The sequence below is a fragment of the Sapajus apella genome, unplaced genomic scaffold (assembly GCF_009761245.1).
Source record: "Sapajus apella isolate SASKATOON/1434 unplaced genomic scaffold, GSC_monkey_1.0 scaffold14, whole genome shotgun sequence".
NCBI classification, from domain to species: domain Eukaryota; kingdom Metazoa; phylum Chordata; class Mammalia; order Primates; family Cebidae; genus Sapajus; species Sapajus apella.
The window spans coordinates 12,263,587-12,280,785 of NW_022436954.1; the positions used below are offsets into that span (position 1 = coordinate 12,263,587).

At 38.9% G+C, this 17,199-nt stretch overlaps 2 protein-coding genes across 4 annotated transcripts in view; both read right to left on the reverse strand.

Moving 5' to 3' along the window:
• Positions 1 to 2,236: 2,236 nt before the first annotated feature.
• Positions 2,237 to 9,116, reverse strand: CNTF (ciliary neurotrophic factor). The gene is made up of 2 exons (XM_032282133.1): positions 7,829 to 9,116; positions 2,237 to 6,661 (listed from the first exon to the last, which is right to left on the reverse strand). Exons 1-2 carry the CDS (start codon positions 7,940 to 7,942, stop codon positions 6,173 to 6,175), a joined length of 603 nt encoding a protein of 200 aa, XP_032138024.1. The 5' UTR covers positions 7,943 to 9,116; the 3' UTR covers positions 2,237 to 6,172.
• Positions 9,117 to 9,279: 163 nt separating this feature from the next.
• ZFP91 (ZFP91 zinc finger protein) overlaps positions 9,280 to 17,199 on the reverse strand; it is a 44,301-nt gene continuing 36,381 nt past the window's right edge. For all 3 annotated transcript variants that reach the window (XM_032282121.1, XM_032282120.1, XM_032282119.1), the window contains 3 exons: positions 16,350 to 16,464; positions 13,864 to 13,963; positions 9,280 to 13,519 (listed from right to left, as the gene is read on the reverse strand). In XM_032282121.1, the coding sequence (XP_032138012.1) occupies positions 13,009 to 13,519; positions 13,864 to 13,963; positions 16,350 to 16,464 (726 nt within the window). In that variant the 3' untranslated portion in view covers positions 9,280 to 13,008. The remainder of the gene's footprint in view (positions 13,520 to 13,863; positions 13,964 to 16,349; positions 16,465 to 17,199) is intronic.

A 17,199-nucleotide genomic window follows, 5' to 3' on the forward strand; every position in this document is an offset into this window, starting at 1 on the left:
CCAGCCTGGGTAACAAGAGCGAAACTCCGTCTCAAAAAAAAAAAAAAAGAAGTTTAATTGACTCATAGTTCCATATGGCTAGGGAGGTCTCAGCAAACTTACAATCATGGTGGAAGGTGAAAGAGAAGCAGGCACCTTCTTTACAAGGTAGCAGGAAGGAGAATGAACACGGTAGGAACTACCAAACACTTACAAAACCATCAGATCTCGTGAGAACTATCACGAGAACAGCATGGGCCTCCATGATTCGATTACCTCCACCTGGTCTCTCCCTTGAAACGTGAAGATTGTGGGGATTACATTCAAGATAAGATTTTGGGTAGGGACACAGCCAAACTGTATCATTTATGTAACTTCCAAACCTAACTCCATCCCAAGCTTTGGAGACAGGAGTCAGGGATTAAGAGAAGGGAAATCAGTCCCAAGCCTTTACCTTACCTGTGGAATAAGCGTTGATCTGACATGAAGACACCTGCTTCAGAACGTTATTTTTAAAAAGCTTCCCTGAGTGCCTTGTTCAAATGACACCCTGAAAGGAGTAACATATTTAGTCATTACTTCAGAATGCATCCCTCAGAATGGGCCACATCTTTTCCCCATATCAGGGGAGGGATGAAATATTGCACCCTCAAATTATAGTAGAGGTGGGAGTTGGAGTGGCAAAAGAAGTCTGGGTCATGAGGTGCTGTTCCTAAAGCTTAAGGATTATTAGAGGTGAGGGAGCTAGAGGGCACTGTATACAAGACAGCAAGGAAGACTTAGATGTTTTCCTAAAATTAGGTTGGTTTGATGGAGAAGCAGGAAAGTACAGTAGGGAATCCATGGACTGTAGGTCTCATTCTTCCACTTCCTAGCTGGGATGCCAGGGCAAATTGCTGAACCTCTTGGCTTCTTCATGCTGTGTTTAATGAAGGGATTGAACTAAATGAAGTTTGAGTTCCTTCTGGTATTAAGAGAAGAGTATAGGCATATGGTGGGATGATTTTAAGTCTAAATGCATGCTTTAATGTATCCTGGGCAGCTCCTTAGCTTGCGTGTTTCCTTGGCTCCCTCTGGAGCCTGCCAGGCTTCTCCAGGACTTGTCTGACCCCGCCTACTGTGAAAGCTGCCTCCTGGGTGAACTGCCTGGGTTGTAACTCTCCAGAGAGGTGGATGATTCCTGGAGACTGTGAGACTGGGTCAGCCTCCAGTGGCCAAAGGCCAATACGCACAATAGGGTGAAGTCTAGGCTGTGGCCAGTAAGCAGGTGGTGTTCTCTGAGATACTTATAGAGCTTGCTTCTCAATCCACTCTGTGAATTCAAGTTACTTGAGGCATTAAATATGCTTGGTGATGTCTGTATGTCAGTTACAAGTAATTTTTGATGCTTGATTTGTCTATAACGATCCACATAGTTAGCTATTTTTCATCATTTTCATTTCATAAATGAGGAAGCTCAGAAAAAAGTGGCTTTTCTCAAAGTTTAGAAATTTAAATAGACTTTGTTACAGGGCAAAATTTGGTACAAGTCTGTACGGACTTTATCCAAGAAGTGGGTTAGAGAGAGAGAATGGACTTCAGAATAAGAAGATCTCGATTACTAATGTCCTATGGCACAGGGTGTAGTGGAGGGAGCTTTAGAGCTAGAATTAAGACTCCAGGCCTGTCATATGCTAGAGCAGGAAATGCGGGCAAGTTAATGCGCATTCTCATTTGCCACATCTAAGAGATAATATCCCAGAGTATTAAATAATATAAAATAGTACAGAGCTGCCTGACATGGTACATTATTCTCTTTCATACTACCTTCAACATGTGGACAGAAATAATCTCTCAGTAACTGTTTCATATTTTCCTCTATGTGATTTTTAACAAATTTGGTTTCTACCTCCAACTTGACTAGAAATGGGCTAGTCAGGGTTCTTCTCTTTCAGTCAAAGGCTCAATTGGGGGTAGAGTCAACTACTTGAAATTAAACCATGTAAAAGGAAATCTTTCTCATCTGCAGTCTAGCTGATAGGAGGACTACATATTCAGAGGGCAAAACACTGGCCTGGTCATACAGAGGCAATCTACTTTTTCTAGGCTGACTGGCCCTGGGAGTTTTGCTCAGTGTGAGTGGCCTGGCATGGAGGTTTACTTAGCACGCTTGATTAAGCCTGGCCCTGGCTGGGAGGATCAAGTTTCATCCAATACTGAAATCACTTGAAATTCCCCTCATTCATCCAAAGATACAGAAAAGAAGTAACTCACAGTATTGCTGAGAAAAGAACTTTATTATTAGCTATTCTTGCATCTTTTGTTTTCTATGTGTTGAAACCAGATTGATACAAACAATATCTTCTATGTTAAAAATCATAAGCACATGGATTTTATCTCACACCCAGACATTTCATCAAACTATCAAATTATCTTATTCTGTCTTTATCTGTGGTCGTCAGAGCTCAACGGAAGCCATGAAATAAAGTTTTTATCACTCTTCGCTTTTTGAATGCACCCACATTCAGAGAGCTCATTCTTGGGTGGGTCTGATGCTTACAGTGGAAGTGGGATGAGGCAGGAGGCCAAAACATTCTTTTTAAGGAATGTCCTGACCTAAACACGACATTAGTATCACACATACACACACACACGCCTCGAAAGACAGAGAAATCAACTGAAGTGAAATCCAAATGCTACTTCTCCCCTCCTTTCCTCTTTACCAATCCCCTTTACATCCTGGTGGAGGTCTTTCTGCTTCCTGTGTCTCTATTTCACCCCTTAACAGAGATGCTCAGGTATCTCATGAAGAGCTGAGGTTTCACAAACAAAATTCAATCTAAATAACTTTTTAGATATGTATTCCTGAAATATTTACTAGTCCTCTCCCTGTCTGACAAGTGATCACAACAATGAGTCATCCTTTGGGCATTAGTCCACAGCAGCCTGAAATAACAGCAATACCAGAGCTATGACTTTATACTTTCCATTTGTATTAAAACTCTCACATCACTTAAACCTGATTAACTTAATGCTAATTTTATTCTATGCTTGGTCTTCAAGTTGTGCTAATTTGCAAGCCTTTTCCAAATCACTCTCTTACATGAATGCAAGAAAAATTTATCAGTTCTCATCCGTGCAATTCCTTGACTCAGGAAAACGGAATCTCTCTACCCACAGAGAGGACTTTTCAGAAGGCCCTCTCTGAAAATACAGGGAAGAAATTGTTTCTACAAAATGAGTTAAGGCTAGAAACTAAATCTATGTACCTTAAACTATAACTCAATATATATAGTTTTACCATACAAGACTTCCCAGAGATCTTACCTCTATCAGATCTAAGAACCAAGAGAATAAAACCTAATGAACAAAATCTTCTTGGGGTTCTGTACCCTTAAAAAAAACATAATTCCATAGTGTCATCATTATCCTCTTCTGTACTACTAGACACACACCTAGAATAATAATCCACTGTAAGTCCCTTATTCTATTTGATTTATCCATTTCAAGGAAACATAATGCAATGTCTACACATTCAGATCTCATATATGCTGATTTTTGTTGCATGGTCCACTGCCTGTCTCCCCTTTAAGAGCTTTCCCCACACTTCTTTCGGGTGCATATTGTATGCTTCTTCAAAGACAAATACACAGATGTTTTTGCAAAGTGCTGAGAATGCACTTGGTAAAGACTTGGTGATTGTGTGACTTAATTGTGACTTACACATTTTTTCTATCTCCTCCCATCCAATGGTCAGTACTTGCGCCTTTTCTGGACCCTCTGCCACTTCAAATCCACCTCTTACACATACATATTCCTTCATCTGCTACTCATGAGAGCTTAAGCCAAGCTCCACTGAGTTCTAAAATATCTGCAGATGTCTGCTAGTATACCTGCTGAACATAAAACACTTGGAGATGGGACACTTCTTTTTCAAAAACTTTTTTTTGGTGGAGGGAGTATGGGGACAACATCTTTTTATTTTTTATTTTAAAACTTTCAAAACATATTTTTACCTGCATAATTGATGATTTTAGATCCTGCAAGTTCATAATCAGTTATTTCCCATTATGAAGTTTTAGACATATTTCTCCATTGAACAAAAGTATTCCAGATAGCTCTAAGAGCTGCACATTAATAAGCAGAAACTTTATTAGAGAATGCTGCTGTTAAGCAGAAGAAATGATTAAGACAAAGCTTGAATGGAATAAGACTATACATTGAGTGGGGAACTATATACCTGTACCCAAATTACAAATGACCAACTCTTCCTCTGTCTCATGACTTTTACTTTGTACCCAAGCAGTACAGAGTATTTTGTAGTTTTGTATTGAGACATAATTCCTACCTCCTCCAGGAAACTGCTTTGGGCCCCCGTTAATTTTCTTCCTTTAACTTCCTAACAAACCTGGGACTTACAAGTCTGTGTGTGTGTGTGCATGCACAGAATCTCTGGCATCTCCAGTGAGAAGAGTGGGCCTCACCCTCTCCTCACGACTAACTCCAGAGAATGTGAGGTGAAGGAGTTCTGTGACTTTTTAACTTGAGTAGTATTCCACTCACTGTCCACAAATGCTAGGGTTACATTGTCTGCATCACTGATTACAGTAACAGTGTATGTGTATGTACACACACACACAATTGTATTTCCAAAAGGCATACTACAAAGCAGGGCCTCACTTTCCCTGAACTATTACAATGCCTAGCCCAGAGTACTCTGGTAATAGTTACTTCGTGGAGTTTATACACACACTATGTAAGGATACAAACCAAGTTACCCATCCTCACTTCATGAAACCTAGGGAGCTAGCCCTGACTCATGGCTCATTTAAGAAAACAGAAGCCTCAATTAATTAAACTAACTTGGGCCCCCAATCCATGATCTTGAGTTTTAATTGATAAGTATAAAATAAATGACACACTTGAAAATGTTTGGATTCACATTATATCACCAGGTACACAGCCACATTTAACAACCTTTCACACTATGTGTGGTTCTTACAAGAAATTAAAAGCAAAGCCTGATTCTTTGTTGTGCAGCACAGAGGCTTTGCTGTATAGTTTCAGAGTCTCTGGCATCTCCAGTAGAAACAGTGCTGGCCTCACCCTCTCCTCATGACTAAGTCCAGAAAATTTGAGGTGGAAATTCGGTGACTTGAGTAGGATTCCACTCAATGTCCATAAATGCCTGGGTTACACTGCCTGCTTACTAATTATAGTAAAAGTGAGGTAACCTGGTGTAAGCCGTGCCTAACCCAATATTCAAGAACACTAGTGGGCACTTTAAAACCAGGCTGTATTACGAAACAGCCCCAGCTTCCAAGGTTCAGAAGTTTGATGGGCCTAATCATTTTCCAAAGTGGAATCTTAAGATCTCCAGCTGCCCTCTTTGCTGCCAAGTATGAACAACAAATCCTGACTTTAATGCTAAAATTTACAACTGACTTCTGAGGACATGTAATGGCAGCTGTTTTCCAGCAATGGGAATAGATTACATGGATGCATCTTCCAACATCCTGTGACAAAGAGGTGCAGTGATTCATAATCAAGCCTCTAAAGTGAAAGGCACACAGGCTTTACAAGGAGAATGATCTGTGTTCAAACAGTGCGTCACTCGTTAGCTGGGTGAGCTTAACCAAATCTCTGTGAGCCTGTTTTCTCATCTTCCAAATGGGAGTACCACCACCTTGTTCACAAGGTTGAAAAAGCTGTACATAATAAAGACCCTTGGCATATTGCCTCAATATAGTAGATAAAAGTTAGCTATTATTTTTATTATTTAAGCATTTAAAGTGGCTAAAGTGTCTGATTTTAAATTGAGTCTTCTCAGACGAGCCATCCAGGACTAGAATTAACATATGTATATTCTGTCTGTAACGCTGTTAAATGTCTGTAGAGGTTACTTAGTGTTAGAAAGGTTAGAACCCTGAAGTGGAAGGACGTTATCCCTGCTCCCACCCTCTTACACCTACAGCACGTACACACACCCGCCCCAGACTAACCTTGTATGCACATTTGTGCATGTCTCCAACCCTACTTAATGAAAATGCCTGCAGTCCTTCAACAGGCTACAGGTGGTCAGGGAAAAATGAAGAAAAAAAAAATGCCTGTAGTCTTAATCATTTTCAGAAATTTGAGATGGGAAAGTGAGGCCCCAGGGAACTATGTATATTCCATTAGAAAAGAAAGCAAGGAAGAGAGAAGGGACCAACTGCTACATTTTCTTCTCCTTAGCAATATAATGGCTCTCATGTGCTGGGATCTCAGTCTGATGAGAAGAAATGACACGAAGGTCATGGATAGACCTCACTGTCCACTGTGAAAGCTCTTGCAGCACCTTTAGGCCCCACAGCTTCTTCTCAAAGAGACCACCACCTCCAACACCAATAGGCATCCCATCAGCCTCACTGGGGGGAATCTTGTATTCCAGGAGTACCATTAACTCCTCTATCTGGTAAGCAAAGGCAGCAACTTGGAGAAGAAGGGTATGTATAGCTTGATGGAAGTCACTTTCAGTTGGGGTAAAATGCACCTGCTGGTCTTCTAAAAGCCTGGCCAACAAAACGTGGAAGGCACGATAAGCTTGAAGATTCTCTTGGAGTCGCTCTGCCTCGGTCAGCTCACTCCAATGATCAGTGCTTGCCATTGGCACCCCATCCACAGAGTCCAGGTTGATGTTCTTGTTCAGGCCCTGATGCTTCACCTGGCCGAGGATACAGGAAAACACCACATCTTCTGTAATTATCCCAATGTCCTTAAATCACCCCTAAATTTCATACAAAATCTCACTCACCTCTCTGGCCAAGGATCCAAGTTGTAAAGTAAATAATATGCCTACAGTAGGAACTCTAATTTGGGCTCCGTGACTGGGCTTTAGAAAGACCCAATACTCCCTGAAATTGAGTACCTATGCATTTTTCTTGGAAGAATGTTCAGATTTCACTAAGTTCTAATGGTTGAAAACTACTGATTTAGAAGGATATTTCCTTCTTATTTCAAACTCTCTTGGAAACTGGAATATTTTAATCATATTAAAGTATTTTCGAACATACTTGTAGACACCGGCCACAACTTAGAAGCCCTGGAATATAGCCATTGCAGAATTTATCTAACTTCCCTCTCTCCATTCTCTCTCTCCCAAAGAGTTTGATTTCTGTCTGGTTAGGCTATACAAAGATGAATCAGTTCTCAGAGAGCCTAAATTCAGAACTCTCCACAGGGCCTGGAGTATTTCCACAGCAGATCTTAAGTGAAGACTGATGGGGATTTCCCTACTATTAGAAAACCAACCCGGAACTCCACAGTTAGCTCAAGAATTTAACACTTCCACAAGTCTCCAATGAATCTTCTAGATCTTTTTGATAGCTAACCTTTCTCTTTAGACTCACTCTACTTTTGATGCAGAATACTAAAAGGTAGGTGGCTACACAGGAGAAATTGGTAGGATTTAGCGACTCCCCCAAGTTCATAGTACTCTTCCTCCCTATCCTATAAACCTTTCATTTGCATAGCTAAAAAATTCAGAACAATGGCTACGAAGAACCCAAACTCAAGAGGGCCCATGGCTAATCTGTTCTAGTAGTATTCAGAATAATTCAAATTTGAAATAGCCTCCAAGACATATAAGCCAATTCTATCTAGAACCCCATATGTATTTTCTCATTCAAGTAATGCATCTCCTAAACAGCCTGGAAAATGAAAATAAGGTCACATGGGTTTCCTCAAGGAAGGGGCCCATGTCAAATAACCTCTATGAATGACTACATGATGACAGCTTTCACAATTGGTAACGGAGCCGCCACATGATGGTAAGTTGCTGGATCAGAAAATAGGAAGGGAAAACAGACAAGAGCAAAAACAGGCAACTTACATAAGATTCCGTAAGAGCAGTCAGGTCTGAACGTATCTTCCTTGCTAGCCAGATAGAGCGGCTACAGAGGTCCCGACGGTGAGGGGTCAGTGGTGAATGCTCTGCAAAAGCCATCCCCTAACTCAACTGTCCCAGGAAACAAGTGAGCTGGGTTTACTTCCGTCTACACTGGTCCAAATAAGAAATGTGACTCTCACAGACTAAACCCACTAGGCATTCTCTATTAATGGGATTGTGCACCCCACCCCCACACGGGCCTGACTCAGAGGTGGTAGCAAATTCCTGGCTGTGGAATTTTTGTGCCTGTGGAATCAAAGGGCCCTTTTTAATCAGTCTTTTTTTCCCCCTGCAGCGTCTGCCTCCATGTCTCTCCTCCACTCAGTACTTAGCACGCTTGTTTTTATGTCATTGTTTTGCTTTTGCACTTAGCAACAAGGTCACTATCATAATAATCCTCGTGGCACCCCTGCCTAATGTAATCTATCTCATACACACTTAGAATCAGTTAATTTTATCACCCTTCCTTATCCTCCCCATATCGTTTTTTTGTAGACTGGCAAAGGGTTCATTCAATAAAATTATTATTATTGATATAGCTGCCATTTATTAAGCATCTACCATGGGTCCAGACACTGTGCTAAATGCTTTAAAGCAATCCCATTTGATCTTCAGAGTAATTCTGAGGTAAATGCCATTTCTCCCATATAAGAAACTGAAACTTCAAGAAATAACATGCACAAAATCCAACAACGAGGTTTGAATTTAAACGGAAGCCTTTGATTCTACAGTTGTTTCTCCCACTGACTTTCCAACTTTATTTTCTGTATAGGTAGTTCACATTTCGTTCAAGAAACAAAGGTTGTGTGAAATAAGTCCTTTAAAAACACAGCATTTTTTTCATGGCCATCCTTAAGTATTTTTTAAAGGTAATTTAATTTATACTTAAAAATCAAGCAAAGGAGCATCTCTAATTTCAACCATAGTGCCTTCCTGGTAGCTACATAGGAGGAAGGTACTGTTTAGGCCTGTTCTCTTCCAAAGGACAGGAAACACCCAACGCTAACTCGGTAACATTTCTAAAGCAGTCTAACTCAAGTGACAACATGCTTTCCTTTTTTCTTCTCTACCCAGTCATATCACATCGTTCTTAAAATAAGAGAACTGGGCTTTGAAATGACGATAAAAGAATTAAAAGGTATTTGGAGAGCTGTCAGTCTATACTGCATTTAAATTGGAGAATGACACTTATTGGGTAAGGGCTGAAAGTTTCATTCCTGAATGAATGAATTAGCTTTCATCATTTGTATCACAGATATTGCCAATAAGCTGAAACATATGACATCTTAGAAGCAAATTTACAAAAGTAAACAATAAATGGGAGATGTGGGAGAGCGGCCTGGGCAGCAGTTACAGTAGGACTTCTAAGAAGGCAGAAGGATCATAGTTTTTTCAAAAAATCAGTACTTGATACATTCATTCAGTTTTGAGAAAAAGTACTGATATCAAATGCTATCAAGGTTTTGTCACTATCAGGATAAAATTAACCTCACAGAATCCTTAATGTTCCATCTACTAGGTTAGTATGACCACTTTTCCTAGAAGGCAGTTGTCAAAACAGCAAGATTCCCAAGTTTACTGAATGATAACAGAAATCATATATGTCATTTCAGCATTTTACATCAAGAACTAAACATTAAAACATTAACCACCTGATTCTCAACAAAAGCAAACAATAGTATGCCCCACAGAACACCTGTTCTGAGAGCATTTGGTTTGCTTAGCAGCATCACATGTTTCACCCCTAGGATAACTGTAACTCAGTACAACCAAGGAAGACAAGTTGCTTCCATGAAGACCACTTTTATTTTTCTTCTTTACATATTTATTTTTAATATACCTTACCTAGATTAAGAGAAAACAAAGATTTGAAAAGCAAAGTATCCCTTTTATTATAATTTCTTTTTACATAACCTTTTCAACCTATATTCAGGTAACTACCTGTCTCTCCCATGAAAGGAGAAGGGTCCTGCACATACAATAGGCAAAAAAGGCTTTTAGGAAATAAAATATTTTAAATTGATCCATTACATTTGTTCAATTTTCTTGAGTACATTGGAAAGTGGGAAAAACACAAAAGGAGAAAAAAATGGTATTTCAAACAACCAGACTATAATAACCTTAGTTAGATTGACAGTATACTCTTTATACTTTTTCCCCAAACAGGTACAAAGGAGGTTTAAGTGCTCTACATGGATGCTTTTCTATACCTTAATATTTTTATTTTACTCCCAGTACTCCCATGGCCATGGCCAGTGTTTGCTCAAACTCTCTGAAGCATATCAAGGAGTCTCAATTATGCAAAAGAACTCTGGGCAACCACAAACAAGAGGGTAGACATCCCAAAAATATGAAATAGTTTTATCTCAACTACAGTTTCAGAATTTAGAACTGCCAATTCAAGATGGAAATATGCAGTGGGAAGAGTTATTAAAAAGGTAACAAAATTTGACTAAGAGTATGATATGTAGAACTTTAAGATTAAAAGAGCTCCCTGGAAGGACAATGAGGCATATGGAGCAGAAAGGAAATCAGGAAAAGGGCTGAGATAGTTTAATTACACCAACTCTTTACTATGCAGCATCCCTTTATCAAAAGGAAAAATATAAAGTCCATAAAAAATATTTTAGTATTGCAAACTGCTGCAATAATTCATTGTACGCAAATGGCAGCTATGAAGAGGGCCCTTGTCCCCTAAAAGAAAAGGAAAAGTACAGCAAGTTTCTAATTAGTAGAACTAGTTGTTTTTTTTGTGGGGAGGGGAGAGTGGTATAGGAAAGAAGAATACCTTTTTTCCCCATCTCAGAAAGATCTTAAAAAATGCAGTTTGCTTTTGTGTAGGTGGCTAAAATATCTGATGACTAACCACTGCAAATGAAACTTGAGACAAAGGATAAGTGCGACAAAGAAAAAAGCTAAGAGTGGACTATAAATGCTAGCTAGTCAAACAGTATAAAAGGGATTGGATATCAGGACAACGTTTCTGTAGACTCATCCAATCAATCTGGCATTTTCAAATCTACTCAATATACCAAAGTCAACTCCAAACCCTTACTGTTGGCAGGTAAGCATATTCTACATCCCTTCTATCTTTATTCCATTTTCTGTCTCCATATTGGAGAAATGGCAAATCTGCAACACTCTTAAAAGAAACAATAGTGCATTTGAGACTGTTGATTGTAGGTGTCTCACTCCCTACTTCCTGGCATCCCAACTGCCAACACTAGTGGGTGTAAAGTAAGCCTCTTTCAGAAATGACATTTTGTTAATCCTCTTTTTGGGAAAAAAGTATTTTAAAAAAATTGATAAACCATGTTTGTGAAAAACAAGTTGTTCTTTCCCCCCCACCCCCCAGCAAAACCTCATTCTTTCCAACAGCCATCATGCATTTCTGACAATAAACAATGAACAGGGTAAGCCTTCAATTCCAGCTTCTGAGGCACACAGGATAGGAACTGCCCTTTACCTAAAAATGAGCCAAAACAGGAAGCTGGGCTTCTGGGGGTATGACTTTGTACAAAAACACTAGCTTTTCTCTCCAGTGAACAGCAATAAGCAATCCATGCCCCAACAAAATCTCTATTCCAAGGAAATTATGATTCCCACAATTTTAGGTGAAAGCCAAACCAGTTATTATACAGAAGTATTAACTTTGGCTATTAAAATTTTTCCTCTTCTGAAGTGTTACTGAAGAGGAAACGGAACAGTTTTCTTTGACTTAAAACTTTAGGACTCACAGGCTTTATTCCTTCACTAACAGCAGTGTCCTTCACTAATAGGGAGCTGGAATTAACTGATGATAAAAGCAAAGCAAAAAAACAAAAAGCAAGGAGCCAGAGTTGGGCCAATGAGGGAAATATAAGGAAATGAATGGTAGGGATAACAAAAGAAACAAATTCACAAGAATCTTCTATCTGTAATTTAGATTCTGAACAACCCTCCGCATCCTGTAGAAATTCCTAAGTCTCAACGCTCTAAATATCTCAAAGAGCATACTAGTTACCATAAACCTAACATTCTTCCCTAAAAAGGCTTCCAAAAAAGCACTAGGCAATTGTAGTGATTCTGTTAGTGCTGAGGACCAGCTTTCTTTAAAGGCCACTGGAGAGCTATGATTTCAGAGGCTGGCTGTGCTTCTTCAACCCTATGTCTTGCCTTCAAAGTACCTGTTATGGAAGGGATCCCATGTCAAAATAATCTAATCTCTCTCTCTCCCAGCCCCACAAAATATAGCAACAAAGACTCAAAAAAAAAAAAAAAATCAGACTTTCTGTTAATAAATAAGGAATCTCAGGTTCCACAACACAAAAACACACATGTTCAAAGTGCAAATTTCCGCCATTAGCCTGGGACTTTTCTCATCGTTTCACTGATACAGAGCCCTGTCTTACAGTCAAAGAGACTGTGTAGAGGGCAGCCCCCTCCCTATTGGGAGCCTGCTTCCAGCAAGTGAGCACCATTGAGGGCCATATGGAGGGTTGGGAGGGGGGACTGAGATGCTGGGATCAAAGAGGAGAGAGGTGGTCCCCATATATCCTTCCTTTCTGAAACCCAGTGGGGGAAAAGGAAGAGGGGATGCAAGATGTGTGCTGTTTTAACAGCTCACCCTGCTAAGGGGCCCTAAAGTGCCAAGTCAAGCTGCCAGCCTCTGGAGATTAGAATTCTATGGTATTTGAAAATGTGTGCCACAATGGGAAGGAGCCAGAACCACAGGGCAGCAGTAGAGAAGGAGAAAGGATTTAGAAGACAGTAATATACTATTAAAAGCTGATCCAGAGCACATCAGAGTTATAGGTTGGAAAGGGGATCTGCCAAAGAGCAGGGAGTCTGCTGATGGCTGGAACTGAGTATGAGAATAACCCTCACTTTAAGAGCTGCTGCTGCTTCTTTTTTGTCTACCTTTCTGGTAAAGACAACATCAATTTTATAAGGGGGGCAATAGAGGGAGAACAGGGAATGGGGGTTGAAGGGTGTATGTATGTGTGTGCTGTGATCCACAATGGAAAGAGCAGGCCCTTCGGTTATTTTACTAGATTTTAAATGCTTTAGATTTTTTTTTTTTGTCCTTTTTAACTTTTAAATACAAAGTCTGAGCTGTTCCATGCCCAAAGTCTTCCTTTCCACTAAGGTCCGGTAGAGTCTGAATCTTCAATCAGAACCTCTGTGGTAGCACCGAGTATGTCTGAGTTCATGACCAGCCCTTCAGTGCCCCCACTGCTGCCACTTCCCACAAAGATCTTCCCATCAGCCATCAGGCTCACCCGTTCTGTCCCACTGCAGTATGACTTTGACATCCCTTCAGCTTCTAGCAGTAGGCACTCTCCAGAGGTTGAGTTTCCCAAGGGCTCAGGAAGAAGAGGAAGACCCTGACCATCTGAAGCCTGCGTCAGGGACTCTGGGTTAGTGCCCAAGATATCTGTGCTGGTGATAAGGGCGCCTGCATTGGCAGCCAGAGCTTCTGCAATCAGCACCTCAGGGTGGCTTTTTGCTTTGTGTGCCACTACGCTGTCCTTCTTCTCAAATTTTTTGCCACAGATATTGCAAGAAAACTGGTAGAAGGAGTCTGCATCATGCTTCTTCATGTGCCAATTAAGAGATGCCTTTTGTCGACAAGTAAATCCACAGATCTCACATCTAAGGAGAGTAGAAAAAGAAATGGCTGATCCAACAGAGAAATAAAGAGTGCTCTTACTCAGGGTTAGAATTCAGAGCTCATATATAAATACAATTATCAGTAACATACTTCTTTTGAAGGATTTGGAAATGTTACTAAATGGAAAACTCATCTGATTTTCTTCTGTTTGCTTGAAAAATAGAGGAAAACTAAGAAAAGGGCCACTAATGCCTCCAATCAACATCCGCTCATTTATTTGATGAAAGTAAACAGCAGAAGCAACTAAAACATTTGCAAAGTGGCAAACCTTTAAGTAGGACACATATCCTTCTCACCCAGATGTTCACCAGTAAATAATACTCACTGTAATGGCTTCTCGCCAGTGTGAATCATCCGGTGCACTGCGAGATTGTGGGAACTCTTGAAGGCCCGAGCACAATATTCACAGATATAATCCCTTTGATCTATGAAGAAAAATACTATTGTTAGTGTTCTTTTTAGATACCCTGTAAGTATTTTCCCTACATTACAATAAATAAGTAGATGATGGGGCAGGTAATTTAGAGTAAACACAATGCTGCTTTCAATGTACAAACACTTTGGGTAAACAAAATTTAAAAAAGAAAAATATTGCTTTAAAAAAAAAAAAATCCAAACATTCAGCAGCGTTAAGAACCTGTTTAAAAAAAAAAAAAAAAAAAAAACTAGATAAAAATTGAAAACTAGAATCCTAATCTCAATTTTACCACTAATCCAGGTCTTGGACAAAGTGTTTAGCAAGTAAACAACTATATTTTCCATATATTTTATTCCTTAAAACAATTTTTTTTCACAGACCATGAAAGCTGAATGCTTACACAGAAGGAATCTGGCATTCAAACAAAATAAAAACAAAAAAAACAAGAAGTTGGCACTGTATAGAAACTGATCCAGAGGTAATCATACTCTTGTTTCCAGTTTAAAAAATGTTACCCAAGATAAACAAACTTTACTCAAAAGACTGGAGATGCTGCTATCAAATAAATGTAAATAGTACCTGTACTTCTTTACCTTACTCTCCTACCCATCTTCTGCACCATTCAACTACCTCCCTTTGTCACTCACAACACCCTCCACCCCATTATACAGGATTTTTGATGAACGTGGTAACGTGGTGTGGAATCTATGGGCAAAGGAGCATTGTACTTATTCATTTCTTTGCCACTTGTTTGGGAAGCCTATGGACAAAGAGGTGCTCAATATATATATTTGCTAAATTAATGACACTACATTTTCTACTCCTTTTGCTTCAGATTACTAGAATTCATCAGAATGAAAACATGAATCCAAGTTACAGGGTGAACAGTATCCAATTTAATCCTATACTCCTTTCCAAACAGCTTAGAGATCACCTGGATAGTTTAAGCTTATTACATGTATATACTGATTAAGCAGGTATGAAGCAGGGCTTGAGATTCTGTATCTCTAATAAGAACCCAACTGATGTCAATGCTGGTTGGTCTGTGTTCCATACTTTATATAGTGAGGTCTAAAAATGCACAGTTCTAACTTAAGAAACTCTTAGCATCTCCCAGGTCACGTCCACACTTCCAGTTCCACAGCAGGACAAACCCGCGTGGGGCATCTATTTGCTAAATAAATTATATTTGCAAAAAAAGTCTGTACATACTAACTTGCAGAAGGAAAACTAACATCGTAAAACTGTAGTAACCAAATATAAATATTTGAAATAGACTGAATTTATAGAAGTTTTTCATAGGCTTGTAATATTTAACTAAAACAACCTAAAGTAGTTGTCAGAAATGACTTTTCTATGGCATAAAACAGTATTAACAGGGAGCAGAAGGAACAGAGAAATTGCAGTACCTATCAAGAAACAGAAATAACTGTTTCTTGTGGAAATAACTCTGAAGAAACACGGTATAAGAAAACCAGACTTTGGAGTGATTCAGATTCAAGTTCAATCCTGGTATTGTGAAAAAGTCTACCATTTGCCAGAGTCTGTGCAGTCAATAGTACTATATATGTTATCTCATTTCATCCTTACAATAACTGATACTGATATCCTTAATACACAGAGAAGGAAAAATGAAAAGTTGAGAAGTAACTTGCCTACAGTAAATGAAGGAGATAATACATTTATCAGTATAACCTTGGGCAGAAAGATGTATTTCTACACCTAGATCTACTCTCCAAGATTGTTGAGGAGGTATTATGTAATTATAAAGTGTCTGGCACATACTCAGTGGTATGTACCCAATTTGTTCCTATTAGGTATACTGCACTGAGATGGTCAGTGGTCACAAATAAACTGAATTTGAGTCTTTTCTATAATACATATTGCATACACTTAGCATCTCTTTTTGACAGTTCCTATGGGGGCCTACATGCAAATTCAATAGCTAGCCTTTACAGTTTCGATAGCAGCAGAAAATTATGCTTCTGCTAAAAACTGGCTATGTGACCATGGACAGGTTACTTAATCCTGCGAAGCTTCTGGTTTCTTAGCTGTAAAATAAGACCAATATAAACCAATTTAGTGGTGTTGAATAGACTGATTAGCAATAATATATATAAAGTATTTAGTCCAGAGTAGACACAGAATAAATGCTCAATAAAAGATTATTATTCTGGTCATAGAAGTTCAAAAAGTCAAAGAATAAAAATTCGAAAGTCCTAGTATGTCCATCCCTTGTAAAATTTGTCTTACTACATTTTATTTTCATACCTTTCTCTCACATTTGACTACAGAGTCTTTTAAGATTTATGTTAGAAAAACGTTATCATTACCAACATGCAAAACTAAAGTACAGTGCAATTACCTACTTGATAAAAACATTTTAAAAGTACCTGTATGATGTTTGGCATGTCGCAGAAGTTGCTTCTGGAGCCTGAAGAGCCGTCCACAGGAGGGATGGGGACATACGTATTTCTTCTTCAGCAAATGCTGGTATTTAATGTGGTGCTAAAACATAGAAAGTTAAAGGGGCAAAAAAAAAAAAATATTAAGGCTTTTTAAAAGTACTTGTCTTTGCTAAGTCAAAAATACTGAAGGAAAACCAAGTACTTAGATTTCACACATGGATAGTGTGGGAATATAATAAAATGACTAAGAACATAGGCCATGGACATATACAGACCTGGTTTCCAAGCTGGTTCTGTCATTCACTAGCCTTTGTGATGTTAGGAGATAAATATTTCAAGCTCCAGTTCTCATGTGTAAAACACAGATAACAGTAACTATCTCATAGTGTTGTTATGGTGATAAGAGATCATATATTGTACTGTGCTTTAGAGCATCAAACACACAGCAAAGGAGGAGCAGCTATTGTTGTAACTAAACCACAATCCATAAGTAAGGCCCTAGTGTCATGTTTTATTTGCTGCTGAAGATCCAACAGATATTTCCTAAGCATGATTTCACTTTCATGTTTCCTGTCGGACCTAAATATAAGCTTTACCTTTAACTCATTAATAATAATAATAGTAATAATCTACTCAAGAAGAATAAAAACAAAACTTGAACTGAAACTCTTTTATTCATTCTACATAGAATCCAAGAAATCACAGGTTTGAGTTCTAATTTTACTTTTTTTCTAAATCACTTTAAAATGAAATCTGTTACTCTTGTCTTGGCATGCTGTTACAATCATCTTGTATCAGAATTATTTACATTACATTGAGAATTTTTGTAATTTGC

Excerpts from the sequence above, each read along its gene's own strand:
- CNTF (XM_032282133.1), bottom strand. The coding sequence starts at position 7,942 with ATGGCTTTTGCAGAGCATTCACCACTGACCCCTCACCGTCGGGACCTC. Across the intron at positions 6,662-7,828 it reads CTGCTCTTACGGAATCTTAT|GTGAAGCATCAGGGCCTGAA; the intron begins GTAAGTTGCCTG and ends ATCCTCGGCCAG.